The 24,090-nt window shown below is 34.1% G+C and overlaps 1 protein-coding gene across 2 annotated transcripts; it reads left to right on the forward strand.

Annotated features, from left to right (window-relative positions):
• Positions 1-1,276: 1,276 nt before the first annotated feature.
• Positions 1,277-23,276, forward strand: LOC138304918 (uncharacterized). 2 transcript variants are annotated; one of them, XM_069245312.1, is made up of 12 exons: positions 1,277-1,758; positions 8,515-8,554; positions 9,844-10,014; positions 10,892-11,016; positions 11,590-11,731; positions 12,398-12,588; positions 12,768-12,815; positions 13,108-13,282; positions 14,754-14,768; positions 15,853-15,954; positions 19,053-19,160; positions 19,513-23,276. In XM_069245312.1, the coding sequence occupies exons 1-12, from the start codon at positions 1,672-1,674 to the stop codon at positions 20,628-20,630; spliced, it is 2,322 nt and encodes a 773-aa protein (XP_069101413.1). In that variant the 5' UTR covers positions 1,277-1,671; the 3' UTR covers positions 20,631-23,276. The 2 variants fall into 2 exon arrangements, with proteins under 2 accessions (XP_069101413.1, XP_069101414.1); XM_069245313.1 differs by lacking the exon at positions 14,754-14,768 and having other exon boundaries at positions 1,282-1,758.
• The last annotated feature ends 814 nt before the right edge of the window (positions 23,277-24,090 follow it).

Below are 24,090 nucleotides of genomic sequence, written 5' to 3' on the forward strand. Positions count from 1 at the left end.
TGACAAAACCAATGTTTTCTTAAAAACATAATTTCTAAAACCATCATAAAAATAGGTTGATTTTTTGTCCCGATACAAAATTGGTTATTTTTCAGTATTTCTTGATAAAAATTCAAATCGCTTTCTCTGCACTAAAATGGAAAAAAAACCCAAAAAACCAATAGGTTAGGATTTCAACCCTAAGTGGTCTTCTATTTTTATCTCAGGGAACCGAAAAAGGATTCACAGCAAAACCTAACTTGATACAGCTAAACATGTTGTCGCACGGGCGAGATTTAGTAAAACCACTGAAGTACAAAAGAGTGACACCTCTCTACAAAGTGTAAGAAAGGCACCTTTTCAAAATGGACGCAGAATTGGTCATTTCTTAATTTTTTGTATAAAAAAATCTTCAATCAAAAGAAGTATATATTTTTTTACATATTTGCTACATGCCAACTTACAACAAATTGAGATAATTAGCTTTTATAAATCACATAAACCTTTTGATTAATGATGAAACGGGACTGAAACCTCATCACAGCAGATCCTTAAACCAGATTCAATATAAAGTGCAAGAAAATTTATTATTTGATATCATATGATAAATATTTCACACAGAGACACACATACAGATATACATTACATAGAATGTAACCAACACGTTCTCGACCGCCGTCACGCTGGTGAAGACAGTATTTTGACCAATTCATGTTAAACAGTTCTATTATTTTTGACATGGCATAACAATTAGAAATACAAAATGAAACTTCCTTAATTTGCTAAAATCTAAATAATAATTAACTTTTATTACAAAATGGAATTTGTGTTCAATATCATCACTATTGCAGCATATCATCACGATTTGTCTTTCTATACTTCTGTACGTATTTACCATTTTCTAAATATAATTGTTAGAAATGCTAGATAAGAAAATAACATAAAACCTCAGGTTGTTTTTTGATGTTTAGTTACTTTTCTGTTAGACGGTCTACTGCTTTCCATTGACCTCTTAGCGTTAACTAGCTTTTATTGGTAGAATATATGATTGAGCACATATTTCTTCTGATTACCTGTGTAATTCTCTGTAATATAGAAAGCTCACACATTGTAAACAATCTAACATATCTAATCATTCACTAGCCGTTTCGTTACCTATTAAACAAGTCAGAATTTAAAGCTGCCGGGTAGGGATATAGTGAGTCACAACGATTTACGACAGTCGTATCACAACGAAAGGGAATACACAACCGCAATAAAGTATGTTTATCTTCGAGTAGGATGTTTAATATGTGTAGTTAGTGTATAACGGTTGCTTTATCTACCCTGGGTATACCTACACATCAGTGTAAGTCAATAGCCGGTCTTTATAACAACGGCGACGCTATATACCCATTGACCTACTTCTGATTTATATGTGTAATATATACTAAGAAACTGGAATTCCTTGAATCAGGGGACGTAACCGTTACAAAGCAGTGAAGACTGACCTGACACACATAGAGTTGATAAAACTTGAGAAAGAGTTTTTACTTCCTTAGCAGAGCGATAAGATTGTCTTCTGGTATATGAATGAGTCGTGTTGTGGACACGGGACCAGTACGGCTATGGACGTTTGAATGGACTTCACACCTGTCTAGGACACTGGTGTCTTATAATTAATTACCTGTAACTTCCTGGATACACTCAACCATGGAGGGACTGGTGTACACCGGGCTGTTGTTGTTACTACCAGTGATTACTGCCTATACAGAATTCGACTGTACGTCGGTCAATGCGGTAGGTTTCTACACTTAACCTCCTATCTATAATCCTGATAACCCAATTCTATACGTTACTGTTATTATGGTGTATTGACCTGTGCTTTGTTTTTCTTAAAACACGCTAAGTTATAAATAGTTTATCAATCAGTAGTGTTTAAATAGGTGATTACAACTTCCTGTTTCTAATCAACAATGCATTGAAATTTAGGTTTAAGTAAACGTTCCATGTATTTTTTATTGATATTAACCAAATATCTAAAGGCTTAAGGTAACATAACTGTTTTAACTTTGAGACTCTCAGCAATAACCCAGAACTATAATATATATAATACTATCCATCTATGTTTGTTCAGAAACATGCAGATTTGTACATGTAATTCTTTTCCAATCTACGCAGTCTGCAGATGGGTACGTAAAACAGGAGACTATATCATATCGATAGGAAATATAACTCATTTATCTAATGTGAAGCTTATGATTTAATAACTGTACTATTGTACTACGTGTTTGACCTATCACACATGTGGTTATGAGATCTACAGAAAGAAAGAATATGAGTTGTATATGAATAAATGAGTATAATGTAATTAACCCCAGATTAGGTTTATTGTATATCTACTCTGATCTAGCTCAAGTACTCAATCTTCCTTCCCCGCTATCGCTCTTAAAAGATACATAGTGATGATAAAACAAAAACGATATAATACAATATAATATAACTGCCATATAAATGTCATCTTGATAATGAAATATTGTTTTTTTTTAATTCAAACTTTGAGAACGGACTTGATATATCGTAATAAAATACATGTAGGCTTACATCAGATCTGACCACACGTGGATATGTTCCAAATCAAGAGCACATTTCATGGACGTGCCGTCTGCCATTAACACGTCAAAGTGATGTGTATGATGTTATTAAAACACTTTAAAAATAAAGGTATTATTTCTCGAAAGAATTTTTTCTTATTTACATACACCACAATAGTGAATATATATATTCACCGACCATCGAAACATTATGGCTACATGGATATGATTTCATTGTGAAAAAGAAATCTTATATATATCGATAAGATTTCTTTCAATTCAAATAAGAATTAGCGACGGTATATGCCGATATAATGATAAAATACTTTACATAATACATGATCTCCATTATCATGTTTCTAGCTGGTTGGTTGTAAATGTTTGATTAGATTATGCCTTACTTCTTTCAAAAATCTAAAACCTGAGTTGTATATAGTGATTGATAGTGTTTGGGATACATTATTATTATGGAAACTCATTATCATGATCATTGAATCATACAAATAGCTGCTGGCACGTTTAAATGCATTTATGGGGCTGGCTGTCTCGGTCATAGGACACAGAACCCAAACCCAAATGGAAACCGTATATGATATCCAAGATCAAGTCATCCCTTAAAACCATGCATTGGGTAGCGGTTCTAAAGCCAACTGTATATGGTTAATTATTGTTAGATATCCGTGGCATCCGTGGCCATCTGCGATAATCAACTTATTTTGGATATCATGTTTGTATAACATAACAATACATAAAAGCTATGAGTCAAATAGTGCGACTCCATGTGGAGAGATGTTTGTTTCAGCCTTACTGACATCTAACACAGTTGTTGTAATGCTAGATGCCTTGTGGCATTTCAATTTCGAATCATATTTCAATATTATAGTAATAAAGATGAATTGTACAATTTTATTATTTATCAGTTTTCCTCTTAACTCACGAAACGACACTTTAATGGTTTTGTGGTAATTTAAGTAAACAAATAACATTGTTTCTGTTCTAAAACATATTTAGTTTCAAGGAGACCATATCGAATCCTACTGTACGTGCCATCTTGACGTGACATTTGCTCCGGAGATTATAATTAAGTATCTAGTGTTGTAGGTACTTATGTGACAATGGGTGTATCTTGTTTAAGTGTTGCAAGTACTCTTTGTACCGGGCATGGCAGGGTATACTATTGTTTTATAAGAAAAGTCCGGGATCCTGTGTCACCCATATTGTACTCTTCAATGATGATCCTAATAAGCATCATAGCGATAGTATGATACTTTATGAATACACCCCAACACCTAAAAAATGTTTTATGGAAAGACATATATACGCCATGTCTGATGTCTAATCCCATTGATTTTTATCAAACAATACGTTGTTTGTAATTGAAGTGAGCATTTTGCTCCATCGATAGATTTTACTGTCATTTACGTATATACAATGTGTAATTGTAAAACGGTACTTAAACCATAGTTCGCCTAAAAGTAATTACGTATTGTGATCGTGCTCATGCGCACAATTAAAATTTTACCTGTAGCCATGCTGAAAAATTGGAACAGGATCATGTTAACTTAATCTATAGCAAATCTTCTAAAACCTGGTGTAGTGTAGATATGCAGAGTCATGTGCCATACAGCATAACAAACATTTCCTTTGTTGCGTATTACCTGTACTACATTTGTATTTTTAAAATTGACTTTGTATCAGTAAACACTCTGTCGAGAGCTGTATGGCAATGTTACAACTCATATGTATCGTACTGTATAGGGATAACAGAACTGAGAAAAAGAACTTCGCAGATCATGAAATTTTGGTTAACATAGTCTTCACCATATTAGGCATGGAATCATAATTAGACCAATCAAACGACGCGGAAGTCAACTCTCATCATTTGCTTGCGTTAAATTATGTTTTATTGGGCTCTGGAAATGCCCAGTATGTTACAGGATGCAGCATTCAACTATTCATATTTAAATCCAAACACAATGAAAATGAAATACGACGTTGTAAGTTTATACAATTGTGCGTTGGCGCCAGAATCATTCGTTATCCGGCTTTAACACGTCGGACAGAATTGTTTTTTCAAATCTTCGTTTCAAAATTACAATTTGTATTACAATCATAAAAAAGTAAAGTCGTGAGGTTTTCCCATCGATAGGATAGGAGATAAACGTAACATGCTTCCACTTGTATTTGAAAGAACCTTTTCGTGAGGTTATACTAATTGTTAATAGTTATGCAATGTGTAGTATGTTTACAATCTTACATGATTCTGTTGTTATACAGGACACATATGGAATAAAGTTATTCTTTTTCCCAAAGCAATACACTATTTTATTAAAACATATATTGAATGATGTTTACATGGAGAATTCAACTAATATATACGAGTTAATATTGGTATTTAAATTTTCCAACATCACTATGGTATTAGATAAATGCACTGTTCAATGATCTCACTGACAATTATATCCGATTTCACAAATGGATAACATTGTTGGACGTCTTACGATTCCAATCATGACGTTTTCTTAGGTGCTAATGTCATCAACTGGTCACGTCACTGTCGCGGACGACAACATTAACACGTTATCAGTAAATCACACCGTTATAATTATTTTTTCTTTGTTTTCATACCAAATCTGACTTTCTGATTGGCCAATATTTTTTTTGCATACCACTTTGAAAAAAAAATCAGAGAATGGCGCGAAATCCGACGTTATCATGACGTCACAATAGAGACATTGACGTTGCGTATTGATTCGGAAAAAAGATTCCTTTGAAAAACCACTATAATGTTATATTTAAACATACTTCATTTTATCAAATAGAGTATAAGATTAATTATAAGTATTGGTGTCACTATTTTTTAATTTTATCGGGTTATGAAAAAGAAATGTTTGCAAACTTTTGTGGGAATCACAGTTTGCAAACATTTTTTTTTCATACTCCGATAAAATAAAAAAAAAATAGTGACATCAATATACTTAAATGGTATTTTCTTATGCAACAATCATATGTATTTGTTCATTATACTTTATAGCTATGTGCTGAACAGATTTATGTGCTTTTGAAACAGGCTTAAGCGGTAATTTGTTGAATAATAGAATACTAGTTTGATAATTTCGACAAGGATTTGCATTTTCAGCAGTTTTCATTATCTACGAACACCTTTAAACTCAGATGTGTCACATATATAATGAGTTTGAGTAACGGGGTGCTCTAGAGCGATTTATAGAGCATGAGTTAATGTTCGTGTCTTGATATTGGAACTATTCAATGTTACGAAAGTTGATAGAAACGAACAAATAATTGATGCACCCATGCTAGTGAATCGGTCTAAATACGAGAAAAGAGTTTTTTTTTTAAATATTTCAGCATAGTATTTGACTCCCAGATTCTCCAGATCTTTGCGAATTACTCCATGGCAGAGTGTGGCCGACTAATAATACACCATAGTTTGGCTATTTACCAACTCAAAATTTTATTAAAAAATTGTAGCTGTTGATAAAACGACGTCTATTTTCATGTCTTCTGTTGAGGGCAAACTTTCCTGTAAGCCTTCGAAGTTGTGTCGGGGTTAAATCAAATCACATTAAGCTAAGTTTCAAATATCTATAGATAAAGCCGGAACATTATTTAATGAATAGACATTTATAAGAAAAGCAACGAAAAAACTGCATTGAATCATATGCATATATATTGCACTTTTGTATGAGTTCCTTTCTAGTTGTAGAGTCATGGTCAAAATAACACTACAAAATGTCGCTAGAATATTGCTTAGAGATAAGATTGTGGTTACGTATACCTCACCACTGAAAGTCGTGTAACGTAAGAGACAGTATGTCCGACCTATTTATAGAATTGTTAGCTTGATTTAAGTTATATGTGCAATTACATACAATAACAAATTATTTTTTTCGTGGTTTTCGTTGATTTCTGAAGCTGACTTCATTAAAGGAAAATGCAACAGGTCACAAAATGTCAAAACTTTATAGGGTCCATTTGCGACTCCATTTCAATTCAGCTTTCCGACCAAAATACTTAATTTGAGTTTATTATTTACTTTAAATATTCAAATTCCCTTCTGGAATAAAAGTAGTTTTAATCAAAATGAGATTGTAATGAACTGTCATTGGATTTGTCGTAGGAATTGAAAGAAATGCGTTATGATGTATTGATTAAACTATTGCAATTTATTAATAGTTTTAATGTAAAAAAAAAGCTAAATGATTAACATTGGGGTTATAGCTTTTTGCAATTCTTTATCAATTAGATCTTATTGAATAATATCTAACTGATTTGTTGGCTTGGAAATTCTTAAATACTATTCTATGAATAGAAGTTTCAGTTATTAATAGTGAAGACCTTGATTGGTTCATGACATCTGCCTTATTGGTTTATATATATACATGTAAATGAGAAATTGAGAAGTCTTATTAACGGTCCTCGTACATGGGGGGAAATTTAGAGTCCCGCCACCATAATATCTGTACGGGGAAATTAGTCCCACTAATAAAATAAGGTCCCGCCACCATAATATCTGTACGGGGAAATTTAGAGTCCCGCCACCATAATATCTGTACGGGGAAATTTAGAGTCCCGCCACCATAATATCTGTACGGGGAAATTTAGAGTCCCGCCACCATGGGGAGAGTCCCGCCACCATAATATCTGTACGGGGAAATTTAGAGTCCCGCCACCATAATATCTGTACGGGGAAATTTAGAGTCCCGCCACCATAATATCTGTACGGGGAAATTAAGAGTCCCGCCACCATAATATATGTACGGGGAAATTAAGAGTCCCGCCACCATAATATCTGTACGGGGAAATTTAGAGTTCCGCCACCATCATATCTGTACGGGGAAATTTAGACTCCCGCCACCATAATATCTGTACGGGAAAATTTAGAGTCCCGCCACCATAATTTCTGTACGGGGAAATTAAGAGTCCCGCCACCATAATATCTGTACGGGGAAATTTAGAGTCCCGCCACCATAATATCTGTACGTAGAGCAACGGTAACCAGGCTACACGTAGTGACTTGGTTGTGTGACACTTAAAAAGCAGGTTAGTTTTGACGAATAGGCCTTTGTGATTAATAGTTTTTCTCCAACGTGTAATCACTGCTTCACACGCAATGTTCAATACTCCTGTTATGTGTAAAAGCACATTCAGAAAGGTTTATAAATAACCAAATACTGGTTGGATGATTGTTAGGTGTTTTGTTCCTTTTTGCAAAGTTTTGTTCCTTTCTATTTACTCTTACTTTTATCATAATTCAATATCAAAGTGACGCAATATACCGTGTCAGTACAATCAGCCCTTTGTTATGATAGATTTGGCAATACATGAGAAAGTTTCGATATCTCAGATAAAACATGGTTACAATGCCATGTTACGGAAAACTATAACTTCAGGGGAATTAAACATTGGCATCTACTGCGTGATCCAGATACGTTGAACATACTTATGTGTGGCGCAATCACATTTTGGCGTCAGGACAATCTCTAACAAGTCACTGTGAATACGTGTACCAGCCCATTCTCTTTCGGTGTAGCAATTCCTACACTAAAATCAGATTACCGCTAACAGTTTAGATACTGTCTGGTGATAAAAAGAATATCGATGAATTAGTTCTGAAACTAAATTAAAGTTAGTGTCAACATTTATGACAAGCAAACTCCAATCACAACCAAGCAACACACATTTAACTAGGTTTTATATTTGATGGACCCATTCCATTAAAGCATATAAAAGAATAACTGAACATATAACATTTAAAGATCAACTATATTTGATGTCATCTTAAACACAGGAGTGTGAACAATGAAACGATGTGTGTAAATTGTTAATGTAATATTGTGAGATTTCATAATCCTTAATGATTTTATTCAAAGTTGATTAAAGGTGGTTAACTCCTGAAGTACTATTCTATCTTTATGTGAAACTTGTTTTATCTTTTCAGCCACATATTGGTTGTCAAGTATACCACGGAACATCAAATGGTAAGTTAAGTTTGACTACATTTACTACTTATATAGTATTTCATGAAACATCCTTTTTTAATTTTACTGTAAACCAACTCTAATTCGCGAATTTTGCAATGCATATAAAATCGCGATATTTTCTGTCTGTCAATATACATATCTACATTTCGTAGATCTTTAAATTTCATTGTTAAAATTGTTCTGAAATGAAAATCACGAAATGTACAATCCAGTTAGTTGGTTTACAGTAATAATTATCGTCGTTTATTGGTTAAATGGACGTCATAAACCACCCCTTTGTAATGTAACCATTGATCCCGTTTATTGTATTACCCTTAAATTAATACCTACTGACAGCACCACTGTGTAGAAAATAGATCGGGTGTTTAACATGTATAGATATCATCATGGTTACAACCTACAGTGATTTAATACACGGAAAATAGAGATAAGTGATTGTGTGTCCTGGAGGACAAAGATCACACATGTATCATATATCATCCCATATCATAATGAAGTTTATCGGGGACTGGGAGAGGCAGTTTAAGTCCTTTTAGATTATTTACAATATTTACATACCAACCACATAATACGTACGCGTGCTGCTTATAGCATCGTGGCGATCTAACATTATTGAAGGGGACTCTTACTGTATTAACATTTTAATATACCTTCTATCTTTTATATATCCCTGAAATATCGACACAGAAAGATGTTCAATATTATAGCATTAAAAAGAATTGTTAATAAATGAAAACACAGAATGATATTCGATATTATTTAATTGAAATTGATTATTGATACATGTAAAACATGGAATGATATTCAATATTATTTAATTGATTATTGATACATATAAAACATGGAAGAGTACCATAAGATTTAAAAGTAACCATTTGATAGGTGCACTAAATCCATTTTAAAACATTTTAATATTCGTGTAGCCTTTACAATACGAAGGATGAAATATTGTCGAATCATTCTGCGTTGTTGAAATCTTTGTAAATACTTAAAATGAGTATTGAAAATATAGGATTTTCCTGTATGTCCTCATGCTTGATTATTTCAGTTGAGTTTCTTGCATTATTTAAAAAATTACCATATAATGTGTACAATCAACATATGTCATTTATCCTTTTAATATTTATATTATTATTATTCCCTCTATTGTGTACTTATCCGAAATATATTAAACATAGTTTATATCCATAAATAGGACTTGTTAGCTTATTAGTGATACATAAAACGTAACCATTAACAACTCCTGTTATCAAAAGATGATACAGAAATGGTTATCCCTGATTTAGACTGCAGACCGGATGAGCTACAGGCCAGGTTCTCGCACCTGTACAATGACGGACTGGAGTACCCAGAGAAGCCGTACGACTTTACCGTCGATATCAGTTACATACACTATCCACAGTATCATGATGCCTCGTACCCGGCCTTTAATATCACCGTCCGTCCTCCCATTACAAGTACGTACAAATACCGCAAATATGTTGACATTTCCAAGGTTTCTGGGGAAATTACGTGGATGTGATCCGCGACAGAATGATAAAAGGATGAATTAAATATATCGTGATAGCAAAATTGTACTTTATTTAGCCTTTTTGTGCAAATCGTGAAAAGTAAGATCCGCGAAAATAAGCCGGCTATCAATAGTATAGTAAAGTGTATTGATTGTGATTTATCAGAGCTACATTGCTTCGTGTCACTCCATCTGTATTAGCGTTGGAAAGAAAAGTAATGTGATAGATCAGAATGCAGTCTATTACACAGGGGAAATATTAATATTATGTAGCACAATGTTTTTGACTTGATACATGTAGTTTAAAGATGCTAAACCGTCGACGAATATAATTTTTATCAGTCAGAAACAGAAGCAAAAGAATTTATAGCTTTCTTCCGTTGCAAAAGTTACTCACTTGACACCATTACCACCATTGGGAAGTTTGAGCTTCTTATTTCACTTCAATATAAAAAGTACGTTTATTGAAAATCTCCATTTATGGAATGAAGTACAAATTGCATTTGTACCAAAACAAATTACTTTATATTTATTTTTGTGTTAATTAGAACACCAGTTATTGTTCAATTGATGAATGTCGTTTATGCTATGTCGGTGGTAGAGCATCTTTAAAGTTTATAAACATTTTAAAACTTTTCTCTTTTATTTTTCTACGGTTTAGCCGGTCTTCATTTAGTCAAACTACCTGATGATTCATTACATCAAGTGACGATGTATAATGTAACATACAATTAGATAAAAAAAATGACGATTTGTAATCTACAACTACTTCCTGGTAAATTTTCTATATATGTATTTTTTAATTCATCAATTACACATTTTAGGTAGTTATAAAGATGTTAAAGGCTTTGAAATAACTTATATGGAGCTCATTGCTGGGAACACGGAAGTGAAATGCATCATCTTTAATCTAACTGGTGAAATCACTACAACCGACAAGGAAAATAAGGTATGGCTCTATTGTTATGTGTGGCGTCATTGCATTGCCTAGCTACAAACGTGATGATGTAGTAAGCACAGGCATATGGTGCCCGGCTACTGTTAAGACGCTTGCCAAAGTTACACTTAGTTACATGACGTCATTGTCCTCGAATTCAATATAATGTAAAATGTGTCTATGTTAAAACACGTATGGTAAATTTTCAAAATGATTGTAGTGTCTATCTACAATGCGAACTCTTGTGTATCTTTTAATACCTCCACCGTCTGTTTTGGACCAAGTTCACACTTTCAAATTTCAGACTTTTTCATTTTCTCTAGATCAGACATATACGATCTGTCTGTATCCGTTTAAATTAAAGATTTATTAATTCTCTAAATAAATAAATGTCCAATTTACAATATTGCCTGCTTTATTGAATTAAGCATTTTTTTTTAAATTTCAAAATATGAAGGTATGACAAAAGAATTTTGCCAATCGGAAAGTCAGTGTGAACTTAACATGAAAACAAAGACAGATTTAATTACCAATGCGTTTTGGTCGTCTTGTTTTTTATACTGACTTACGTTATATTTATGCAAGGTGGCCTTCACATCAGAATTGGTTGGTCCTGTCGCCTCCGGAAAAGACTTTTTTCTCATGGCCTACAGCCTACCGAAGCCAGCCGCCCATTATGATAAAGACATGTCTATTGCTACCATGGTCCACACTGGTCCTCCATTTAGTAAGTTTGGGATGATGCAGTTGTAATAGTAATCTTAAACACAATTATTCGTTTTTGGAAACCTGTAGAAAAAGGTAGGGGCGGAGGTGTGTGTGCAAACAAAACATCGAAAATTATTTTAAAATTCTCATTTCGGTTTTTACAAAATGGTTCCAGGTATTAGACTTTTTGTGATTTTTCAATATTGATAAAAATTATATCAAATGCAAGACATGTTATTTCGTTAAATCAGTTCTATTTTTAACTGAAGTGCATTATTCTGTCCCCTGTGATTGGTTATTCAGAGTTCTCATCGTAGTTGTTTGCGTTCTAATTAAATTGGTAAATAAAACGATGTGGTAGCTCGACTGGATAAGTGAAAATTAACTTTCACGCTTTAACACGGATCCCTATTTAATTTATAATGTATACTCCTTTTTAGAATTATACAGATTAATAAAGGGATTTATATATAAATAATGGAGTAATTATGTAACAGAAACAAAGAAAACACATCGGGACTTGAACTCGGGACCTCCGAACACTAACGCTACTACGTACACAGATTGAGCTACCCATCCAGACAAGTTTCTCTTCAGAGGATTTTTTAAATACCAGATATTTTCTTCGATACTTTACAACATTGATGGTAAACATCGACTGTATTTTTGTTATTTCCTCTTCCAGATACCACATCTCCTTCCGCGGCCTCTTGGACAGCCGTCATTTCCTATAGAAACTTTTCGCGGGAGATTTACTACTCCTTTCAGCCACCACCCTCACGCTTCAATTTCCAGTATTTCATTGTCAGCTTATACAACGTGTCCGATGATAAAGAAATTTATGGTCCTTTAGTCGGACGTAAAAATACAACCGAAGTAAGTAAGATATATAGATACATGCTAGTGTACAAGGAAGATTGAATTATACTGGATTTAACAAAACATACAAAAATAGATGTACTTTTTCAAGTGTTTGCGTTTTTTATTATGTTGCTGCAATTTTGAGACGACATACGAGGTTTTAATGCTTATTTCATGTTTTTATTATTATGTAGTTTTCTGGAGTGTTCACAGACCTTAAGTCTGGCTGGTATCGTTTGAAGGTAAGCTCAAATTGTTTTTTATGACGCTACCCAACCACCCATTTTAAATGTATAAATAAAAGGCGTCGCAATTAGCGAATAGCTAGCAATGGTGTCAAGACAAAGGTAACAAACATTTATATTCTTGAATGAGTAGGGGACTTCTCATTCAATATTTAATCACAAAAACATATCACAAAATTAATAAATACGCGTCTTTAATTTCGCTTTGATTTAGCTGACACACTATGCGGTTACTGCTGTGGTAGTCGGTAATGTTGCTACATAATACTGTGAATTTGCTTCTTTACAGATTTTCCCTGAAGATATATATTTCCAGGATCATGAAAAATGTCTTTGTAAAAACAGTAGAGATTTATGTGTAACGTGTATAACGACTAGAACAGGTGCGATGTATATTCACGAACCGCCTAGCACAACGCCCAGCCCAACGACCACACATCAGCCCGTCTTACCAACCACCAAAAGTAAGCAAAGTCCATATTACATATCCACCAGATGTTGTCCTTAGTTCAGATCCTTCATTTAAAATAGCAATCCGGATTTATTCCGCACCTAAAACCTTCCATTCCACATGTTCCAATGACTATACCAGTGGTGATTTTCTTCTCTATGTTATACGGAGCCCCCTAACTGACATGCCACGAACAGATTTTATTTCGTTTTATTGAAATATGTTTTAGTTTTATCGAAATACTTTTTGTTTTATCGAAATGTTATTTCGTTTTAAAGAAATACTATTTCGTGTTATCGAAATAATATTTGTCTTAACATATGTTATTTCATTTTATCGAAATACCATTTCGTTTTATCGAAATACTATTTCGTTTTAACGAAATACAATGTACTGTTTCGTTTTAAGGAAATATTATTTCGTTTTATCGAAATGTTAAATCTTTTTAACGAAATACTATTTCGTTTTAACGAAATGTGATTTCGTTTTATCGAAATAATTATTTCGTTAAAACGATATAATATTGAGATTACCACTCTACCATTTCGATGATTCGTTTATTATAAACAAAAATGTTCAGATATTACCAATGTGATTAAAGGGGTCCTTGGTCCGTTTTCATGAAAGTTACCATGCTCAAGCGCAAAAAAAAATGATAAGGATTGTAATGTCTAAATGCGTTACACAGTTGTATCATCACATAATTCGGCTTTCATGCATTACATTTGCCCACTTAAATATTGAATCCGTAAGGGACCTCACCTATATATATCCTGAATCCGTGTGATTCAGCAGCCATAGAAACACGCTGACAAATGACCAAACAGGTGCGCGTTACCAATAATTCAAGATAGTATCAATCCAGGATATTATTGTGTAACATATATTCTAACTGCATTCGCTCTACCTATACGTGGTTGTCAGTCACCGTAGACACTGTATTGAAAAAATAAAATAAATCTGAAATTCTAAGAGATGTCTTCCTCATACTGAGAGATCTCCTCGATGACAGGTATTCCGTATTTGCTGATAGAAGTTAATTGCGACGTCATGTGTTTGCGAGCGTTACGTCGGAAAAAACGACGTGCTTTCCTCTCACAAAATATTGATGTCACAATTGGATACCTATTCGCAAGGGAGGTAACTCAGCAATATACAACAACGGAATACGCTAGTAAATAATGTGATTTATAAAAGTTACCTTGGATATGTATGCATTATTACTTATAGATATAGTCTTATGCTATGTTTACTTGGCTGTTATTTAAAAATAATTGTCCACAGACTATTTGAAATATGCTTAAGTTCTTACACGTATATAAAGTCTTCTGATAGCTAGTGAGGACCAGCATGGGACATGTAATAGTTCAGCAATAATCTCACAATGCTTGTTTCGAAAGTAATAATTTGAGTTGTTGGCGGTTTACTTGGTAAAGATGGATTTGGAAGATTCCTAGTAAACCTTTTTTTCTGATGTGTTTTAGGTTCGACTTCCAGCGGTAAAAGAATGTCCAACAGCCCCTCTTCTTTTCCTATCGCTCAAATTATTTCTTAGAAACATTTTATGTATAGTTATTTTATATAAATAAAATACTTTTACTTCTAGAGATCTCTTGTTTGCTCTTTGGCCCTGCATGTGGAATATTTCAGGTGGCTTACAAACTAATATATCATTTCCTTCTGTATCTGTGGTTTGCAATCCGCTTTCCGCAAGAATCATACTGAATGCTTGTCTTTTCTATTCACTTCTTTTTCTATCTTTATCAAGATTTTTTATAATCATTTGTTGAAAAGTATACATGTCATTTTGGGATCGCCTTTTACTTCGCCGGCTGCGGTTCGATCCCCAGCACGGGCGTTAAAAAGTAGGTTTTCTCCAGGGACTCCGGTTTCCCCGCACTCTCAATCCATTTGCGCTCAAGAAAGATTCCCTATTTACTTAAAAGACAAATAATCGATTGTAAATATTGAATGCAACCCTATTAGGACATCAAGAAAGTGTTGAAATCCTAGATATAATACGCCGCTACAAATATACCTACACGTTTTACAATCATGTCTATTGGTAATAGAATAAAGGTATGGATATAATTTAAGCGTACCCACTGTTTAATACATCGGATCAGATTGGGATATTTTTCAATAGTAAATGAACTGTTTCACATTAATTTGACGTTGATATCTTTATATCAGTTCAACTTTGGACATGTAATATAATAATTGCATGTAGTTAATGGATGCAGACGATAATTTAAAATAGAGCCAAAGACATTAGTGAACTGTATAACTGTATAGCTTCAATTTATTGTCACATCATCCTTGTACAGTTAGAAAAATATGTTAAGTATATGTATGTAATAATTTACATTAAGAGTAAACAAATAAACATCGTTTCATCGCTTTTCTTAAAATGCATATACAGGTATACATATATTGCTCCATTAACACATGTTGTAGGAATAACATAGATGTTCCTCGCTCTTTCAATACAACTGTGTATACCTTCTTCATTGATTATATAATAATCACATATAAATGATACGCAAATCATTCTCATTATGGTATTTCTACTTATCTCCACAGAACTTGAAGACCATACGGGCAAGGTTGTGGGAATAGCGATTGGTTCCGTTCTCGGTGTCATCCTCATCGCCATCATCGTTCTATTCTTCATCATGTACAAACGTAAGTAACATCCGGGTACTCCCCAGTAAATCCCCTTAGTGTACAAACGTAGGTAACACTCGGATACTCCTCAGTAAATCCCCTTAGTGTACAAATGTAGGTAACATTCGGATACTCCTCAGTAAATCCTCTTAGTGTACAAACGTAGGTAACATTCGGATACTCCCCAGTAAATCCCCTTAGTGTACAAATGTAGGTAACATTCGGATACTCCTCAGTAAATCCCCTTAGTGTACAAATGTAGGTAACATTCGGATACTCCTCAGTAAATCCCCTTAGTGTACAAACGTAGGTAACATTCGGATACTCCCCAGTAAATCCCCTTAGTGTACAAATGTAGGTAACATTCGGATACTCCTTAGTAAATCCCCTTAGTGTACAAACGTAGGTAACATTCGGATACTCCCCAGTAAGTCTCCTTAGTAGTCAAACGTAGGTACATTCGGATACTCCTCAGTAAATCTCTTTAGTGTACAAACGTAGGTAACATTCGGATGCTCATCAGTGAAACCCTATGTGTACAAACGTAAGTAACATTCGGATACTCCTCAGTAAATCCCCTTAGAGTACAAACGTAGGTAATATTCGGATACTCCCCAGTAAATCTCCTTAGTATCCAAACGTAGGTACATTCGGATACTCCTCAGTAAATCCCCTTAGTGTACAAACGTAGATTACATTCGGATACCCCTCAGTAAATCACCTAAGTGTACAAACTTAGGTAACATTCGGATACACCTCAGTAAATCCCCTTAGTGTGCAAATGTACTTAACATTCGGATACACCTCAGTAAATCCCCTTAGTGTGCAAATGTAGGTAACATTCGGATACACCTCAGTAAATCCCCTTAGTGTGCAAATGTAGGTAACATTCGGATACTCCTCAGTAAATCTCCTTAGTGTGAAAATGTAGGTAACATTCGGATACTCCTGAGTAAATCCCCTTAGTGTGCAAATGTAGGTAACATTCGGATACTCCTCAGTAAATCCCTTCAGTGTACAAATGTAGGTAACATTCGGATACTCCTCAGTAAATCCCCTTAGCGTGCAAATGTAGGTAACATTCGGATACTCCCCAGTAAATCCCCTTAGTGTGTAAATGTAAATATCATTCGGATATTCCCCAGTAAACCCCCTTAGTGTGCAAATGTAGGTAACATTTAGATACTCCTCAATAAATCCCCTTAGTGTACAAACGTAGGCAACATTCGGATACACTTCAGTAAATCGCCTTAGTGTAGAAACGTAGGTAACATTCGGATACTCCTCAGTAAATCCCCTTAGTGTACAAACGTAGGTAGCATTCGGATACTCCTCAGTAAATATCCTTATTGTACAAACGTAGGTACATTCGGATACTCCTCAGTAAATCTCTTTAGTGTACAAACGTAGGTAACATTCGGATGCTCCTCAGTGAAACCCTATGTGTACAAACGTAAGTAACATTCGGATACTCCTCAGTAAATCTCCTTAGTATCCAAACGTAGGTACATTCGGATACTCCTCAGTAAATCCCCTTAGTGTACAAACGTAGATTACATTCGGATACTCCTCAGTAAATCACCTAAGTGTACAAACTTAGGTAACATTCGGATACACCTCAGTAAATCCCCTTAGTGTGCAAATGTACTTAACATTCGGATACACCTCAGTAAATCCCCTTAGTGTGCAAATGTAGGTAACATTAGGATACTCCTCAGTAAATCTCCTTAGTGTGAAAATGTAGGTAACATTCGGATACTCCTGAGTAAATCCCCTTAGTGTGCAAATGTAGGTAACATTCGGATACTCCTCAGTAAATCCCCTTAGTGTACAAATGTAGGTAACATTCGGATCATTTAAATATTCATCATGTACACCAGTGGGTTACATTAGAATATTCATCATCTGAATATTCATCATGTACACAAGTGGGCTACATTAGAATATTTATCAATTAAATAGTCATCATGTACATGATTGGGTCACATTAGAATATTCATCATCTGAATATTCATCATGTACACAAGTGGGCTACATTAGAATATTCATCATCTAAATATTCATCATGTACACAAGTAGGTTACATTGGAATATTCATCATCTAAATATTCATCATGTACACAAGTGGGCTACATTAGAATATTCATCATCTAAATATTCATCATGTACACAAGTAGGTTACATTGGAATATTCATCATCTAAATATTCATCATGTACACAAGTGGGCTACATTAGAATGTTCATCATCTAAATATTCATCATGTACACAAGTAGGTTACATTGGAATATTCATCATCTAAATATTCATCATGTACACAAGTGGGTTACATTGGAATATTCATCATCTAAATATTCATCATGTACACAAGTAGGTTACATTGGAATATTCATCATCTAAATATTCATCATGTACACAAGTAGGTTACATTGGAATATTCATCATCTAAATATTCATCATGTACACAAGTGGGCTACATTAGAATATTCATCATCTAAATATTCATCATGTACACAAGTGGGTTACATTGGAATATTCATCATCTAAATATTCATCATGTACACAAGTGGGTTACATTAGAATATTCATCATCTAAATATTCATCATGTACACAAGTGGGTTACATTGGAATATTCATCATCTAAATATTCATCATGTACACAAGTGGGTTACATTAGAATATTCATCATCTAAATATTCATCATGTACACAAGTGGGTTACATTGGAATATTCATCATCTAAATATTCATCATGTACACAAGTGGGTTACATTAGAATATTCATTATCTAAATATTCATCATGTACACAAGTGGGCTACATTAGAATATTCATCATCTAAATATTCATCATGTACACAAGTAGGTTACATTGGAATATTCATCATCTAAATATTCATCATGTACACAAGTGGGCTACATTAGAATATTCATCATCTAAATATTCATCATGTACACAAGTAGGTTACATTGGAATATTCATCATCTAAATATTCATCATGTACACAAGTAGGTTACATTGGAATATTCATCATCTAAATATTCATCATGTACACAAGTGGGTTACATTGGAATAGAGAGGAGAACATGGAAATAAGACAACATAACTTATCTTACAGGGAGAATAGGAAAACAGAACGATCCTGAGCCAGGCAAATATTTACCAGGACCTGACAAGGGCGAAGTGAACAAGAATTATATCAATGATGAGAAAGTTACACCAACTGGTAAATAGGGTGTTTTCTATTGAGCCTTCTTCAGAAATAGTGGATTTTATTAGATAAAAGCTGTTACACGATGACAATGTATTATTATCCTTAGAAAATTATGATACATGTGTTGTGTGCAATGGCATAAAAGTTTGCTAAAAGGTATATATTCCACTTTGAAATAACTTAATTTATATACAGCACATATTGTCATTCTATTGCATAACAGAAACTGTCATCATTTTTATTACTATAAAAACTGATATGCATATAAAAAAATAAATCAATTACTAAATGTTCATAGTGATCGACATAATATTTCGTGTGTAATGTGAAATAATGTAATAATCGCTTTTCTCTGTACCATCAGGTTTACTACGCATACAGAAAGTGTTCCTAGTAAACACTGAGGACCATCCGAAACACCTTGGAGTGCTGAAGTCATTTGCTGCTTTCCTGGAGAAGGAATGCTGTTGTGATGTGACCTTCGCGCCCGATTGTAAGATAGAGGACAAACAACAATGGATTGCAAGGTCCATGGACTTAGCCGACTTCATTATTGTTGTGCACTCGTCCGCATCATACCTTCAATACAAGGCATGGAAAGAGAACAAGGGTGAGCTATGTTACCAGCCTCTTACTAAGGCAGGGGATATATTTGTACCATCACTACAGAAAATTACTGAACGTTTGAGTAGGGGAAAAGATGTCCACAAGTTTGTCTCGATTCAGTTTCCCTATACCCCTGAAAGTTTTGTCTTCAAGAATTTGTTTCTTGGTACTGTGTACAATATTCCTACTCATTTGGATGGCTTCCTTTGCCACCTTCACGGCTTAAAACCGCCACATGACAAACTAGAGGAGCTCAAACTTCCTGTTCGAGTAAGCATCAGGCTGAGACCATCGGGTATGAACCTTATTGACGCAATAAATGCGGCTACAGAATACGAAAACATGCACAGGAAAAGACGAAGAACAAGCTCGGAAAAGTACGACTCTGGAATTGGTGTTGAGGACGTTCAATGTAATGGCATACAAAATGGTTCGGATGACAACAGCAATGGACAGTCGTCTCCTTCCTACGAAAACACAAATAGACCAAACTGCCATTATGACTATGCTGTCCATGGTGGAACACCACCTAACCAGCTATCTCCTCTACCACTACAAGAATATGAATACATGCAAATCAATCAGGGACCACAAAGAAAGGTGTTTCCAAAAATGGAGTTCGGACAAGGGGAGATGTGGTCAGCACCAGACCAATTGTCAGAAGATATTCCGGGTTACTTGGAATTTGAAGGAGACGATCCCTCATACCAACCGCATCCTCCCAGTTACATAGGCGAGGACGACATCCAAAGTACACAGCTCCGAGATGAAATTTATGACATGAACAAACGATACATGACAAAACAGTTCCTCCAGCATCTGGAGAGCAGTGTTGAGGTAGAGGAGTGCCAGAGTCTTGGTGGTATGAGTGTGTAACACAGACAGCAGTGCTGGTGATTGTTGTCTCGAGTCTGGTCCTGATAATCAATACTGGGGGATGACATACTACTTCATCACTTACTCCGTGTGAATATGAATAACATTTGCAAAGAGTGCATTATTCCATTGCGTCTTTTAACAGTCCATGCGTTATCCATATTAGGAAGGATATATATACATGTATATATATAATTTCAAGATGATATGGTGAATTTGCATCCTCCTTCAACAAAAAGACATGATCAGCAAAACATTTGAGTTTCCATGACTTCTTGAATTTTGGCCAAGTTAATGGTATAGATAATCAACTAATTTACATATGAAATTCTAGACACTATTTCATGTTTGTTTGAAAAGAGTTCTGTTAAATGATAGCAAGTGAAATCCTCGTGTCATTGTGTGATACAAGCATAACCAACGACTTCGGCGATAAGAAGATGAAATGTTAGTGGAAATGAGTATACATTGTGATGAAATCCATTCTATGCATTCACATTACGATATTCATATAAAATCTTTCCAAACATATGATGAATTCCTTGAATGTTTTTGTGTTATAAACATACATTTTTATATTTTCTTTATGTATTTGAATATTTTGGAACTCGGTTGTACATATTTGAGCTTTAATATATTACTATGCATTTTATTAGAATTAAAAATGAATATATTTTGTTTACATATTTATAAATAACTTGTTATTGACTATAAAAATGATGTCATATTTTAATAGATTTAGATATGCATACCTGCTTGACGTCAATTAGCAATCCCCAACGTTTCTATATGATTTTTGTACAATTATCATAGAAAACCATACATGATTTGTACATGATTTGCTAAACCACATATTATTAAAAATCTTTATTTGTCTCAAATTGAACATAAACTGAACAGTGGTATTCTTTCAACGGCATTATATCGATAGATCATTATTCGTTCATTGAAACGATATTCTATTGTGAAAATATTAGCGACAGTGCAATTTTCCCATCAGGCAAGCTGAATATTCTTCATGAATCAATTCAAAATTACCATTACCCAGTAGTTTTATGTATATAAAAAATTGTAACATAATGCCAAGCTATATGTCAAGTATTTAAGCATAGAATAATTGATCAGTTCAGTACAATCTTAAAAGAATGACAGTCAGAAATGACATTTACATTCCGATACATATGTAGCTTCATTGTTGTTGATTATCGCGAGGAATGGCATGATATTTGTTGAAATCCAAATCTTTTCAATGTCCTCATTGAACTCGGTCTCGTGTAATAACACTTTTTATACGATAGAGCGAATTTTACTTCGGACTTATGTTCCATATACTCTCATTGTATGTACTTAAAATAATTTCCAAACATGCACCTGTATTTGCTTTCTTCGGGGCCATACACCTCTTTATCGAGGATATTGGTAAACAGATGTTTCTATGTGAGATAAAAACAGGAGATGATCATTGGTGAGATTTATTATTAATAAGTTATCATTTTTTTCTATTACTTCCTCTTTGAAATTATTTTTTATTATCAGTATTGTCAATTTTATCTCATCTTTAAAAAACCGTACCATATACAGTCGGATTTTATTTAAAAGGTTTTTTTCTGAATTGGTGTTTTGTGAGGTAACCTTTCTCGCGATTCCACCTCGCTCACGGTCCTCAAGATATATGATTGGAAATAATGTGCCATTTGTTGTCATGACGTTCATTTTAGAATAACATGTATAACATGTATGCTTACATGTATGTTTGCACGTGCATTTTAATATTTCTTTTGTGTTTTATTGTAAACGTACATAGTTTTGTAGAAATCTTACTCTAGATGCTCCACCGTTGACAAAGCAGACGATTAAGTTGGGTTTTTTTTCAGTTACAAAAGTTACTTACTTTACAAGGCAAAATAAATTATTTTACATTATTTTCTGTGTTAATTAGACATATATATACACGATTGAACACAAATTATTTTTCAAATGATGAATATCATTTGTGCTCTGTCAGTGGTGGAGCATCTTTAAACACTCTTCTTTTTATCACTAGTGATAAACAACAATTGCGCTCAATAAAACAAATACTATCGTGAAGAAGAAAAAATTACGCTGAATCATTTTTGTATAAAATCAATTTTGCGCGAAAATGTATGGTGCTAAATAAGCACAATTACAGTACCGGGTTTTTCATACTTTCATTTGTATCATTTGTAATACAAAATAATGTAGGAATCTCTGATATTTAATAGACTGATGGTGCTTATGATGTTTCTTGTGGTACAATATATGTCGACACGTTTAGTATTGGCAATAACACAAGTATTAGTGTTCATTTGGCTTTCTTAGATAAATATTATTTACTATAAGGTTTTATTTAGACGCCTTTAAAGACAACTACAAGTGTGCATGCTATTTGATTTTTGTGTCGTCTGCAATGCAAGGCGGCATATAGGTATCACTATGTCGGGGTCGGTGTCGGCGTACGCGTCAGTGTCGGCGCCGGCAGCGACAGGGAAAAGATGTTGTCCTATTTCAACCAAAGGAGGAGTGTCAATTTGGACCCTCTGGTGGCCATGACCGATAAGCTTTATTTCATGTTTACAGATACCTGGGGGTTAGAACATCATAATATGACATATGATTAAGGTCCGGTCGGAATCCCTTGCGAGTAAGGGGGGGGGGGGTTAAACAGGAGGAGCAATTTTCTGTTCAATTTTTGTTTGAACCAAATAATATTTTGAATAATTTTTCATCATCAATAATGCATTTATATGTTGAAAATAAAAAATTTGGAAAATATGCCTTAGTGTCAAAATATAGGTCACAGTGACCAAGTTTTGTAAAATGTCAATCATGTAAGTATACAGTTCATCTGGTCCCATAAGGAGATTTCAGAAAAGATGGCGTGACGTCACAGAAAGTTTACATCCGGGTCCTCAAAGGTACAAACACAGTATGGCGACTAATAAAAACAATAACTGATACGTACATCGCTGCTACACATTCGATATTTTGACAAAAGTATACACATTCATACTTGCAAATTCCGATTTTAAAATTGTTTCTTATTGTTTCAGAGGTTACAGACATTTATATTTTTGTATTTACAATTGTTTATTGCTGAATATATTAATTTGTGTAGAGTGTTGAAGCCAGCTTGCCAAGCGGTGTCGGGCCGTCACAGTACCCGTTTTTTCTTCACAGGTAGAAATCCTTGTGAAAAAGTTATGAATAGATAATTGATTTTATTGTTTAACGTTTCTGTTATACATGAAAAACTTGTTCACAATACTATTAAAATATAACGAAATGTGAACCACATTGCTAGACCACGACCGCTCGTGCATGGAGCTTTCGCTGGTACATGTAGATCACCTCAGGCCACAGCCCATAGTTGGTAATTTAATAATATAAATACGTAATTACCAACACATATCTCAATAAGTACTTGTAAAAGATATATATT

Source organism: Argopecten irradians, chromosome 12 (assembly GCF_041381155.1).
Source record: "Argopecten irradians isolate NY chromosome 12, Ai_NY, whole genome shotgun sequence".
Classification (NCBI taxonomy): Eukaryota; Metazoa; Mollusca; class Bivalvia; order Pectinida; family Pectinidae; genus Argopecten; species Argopecten irradians.

Coding starts and splice junctions, on each gene's coding strand:
- LOC138304918 (XM_069245312.1), top strand. CDS start 1,672: ATGGAGGGACTGGTGTACACCGGGCTGTTGTTGTTACTACCAGTGATT. Junction 11,732..12,397: donor CCACACTGGTCCTCCATTTA/GTAAGTTTGGGA, acceptor TTCCTCTTCCAG/ATACCACATCTCCTTCCGCG. Junction 15,955..19,052: donor ATTCTTCATCATGTACAAAC/GTAAGTAACATC, acceptor CTTATCTTACAG/GGAGAATAGGAAAACAGAAC.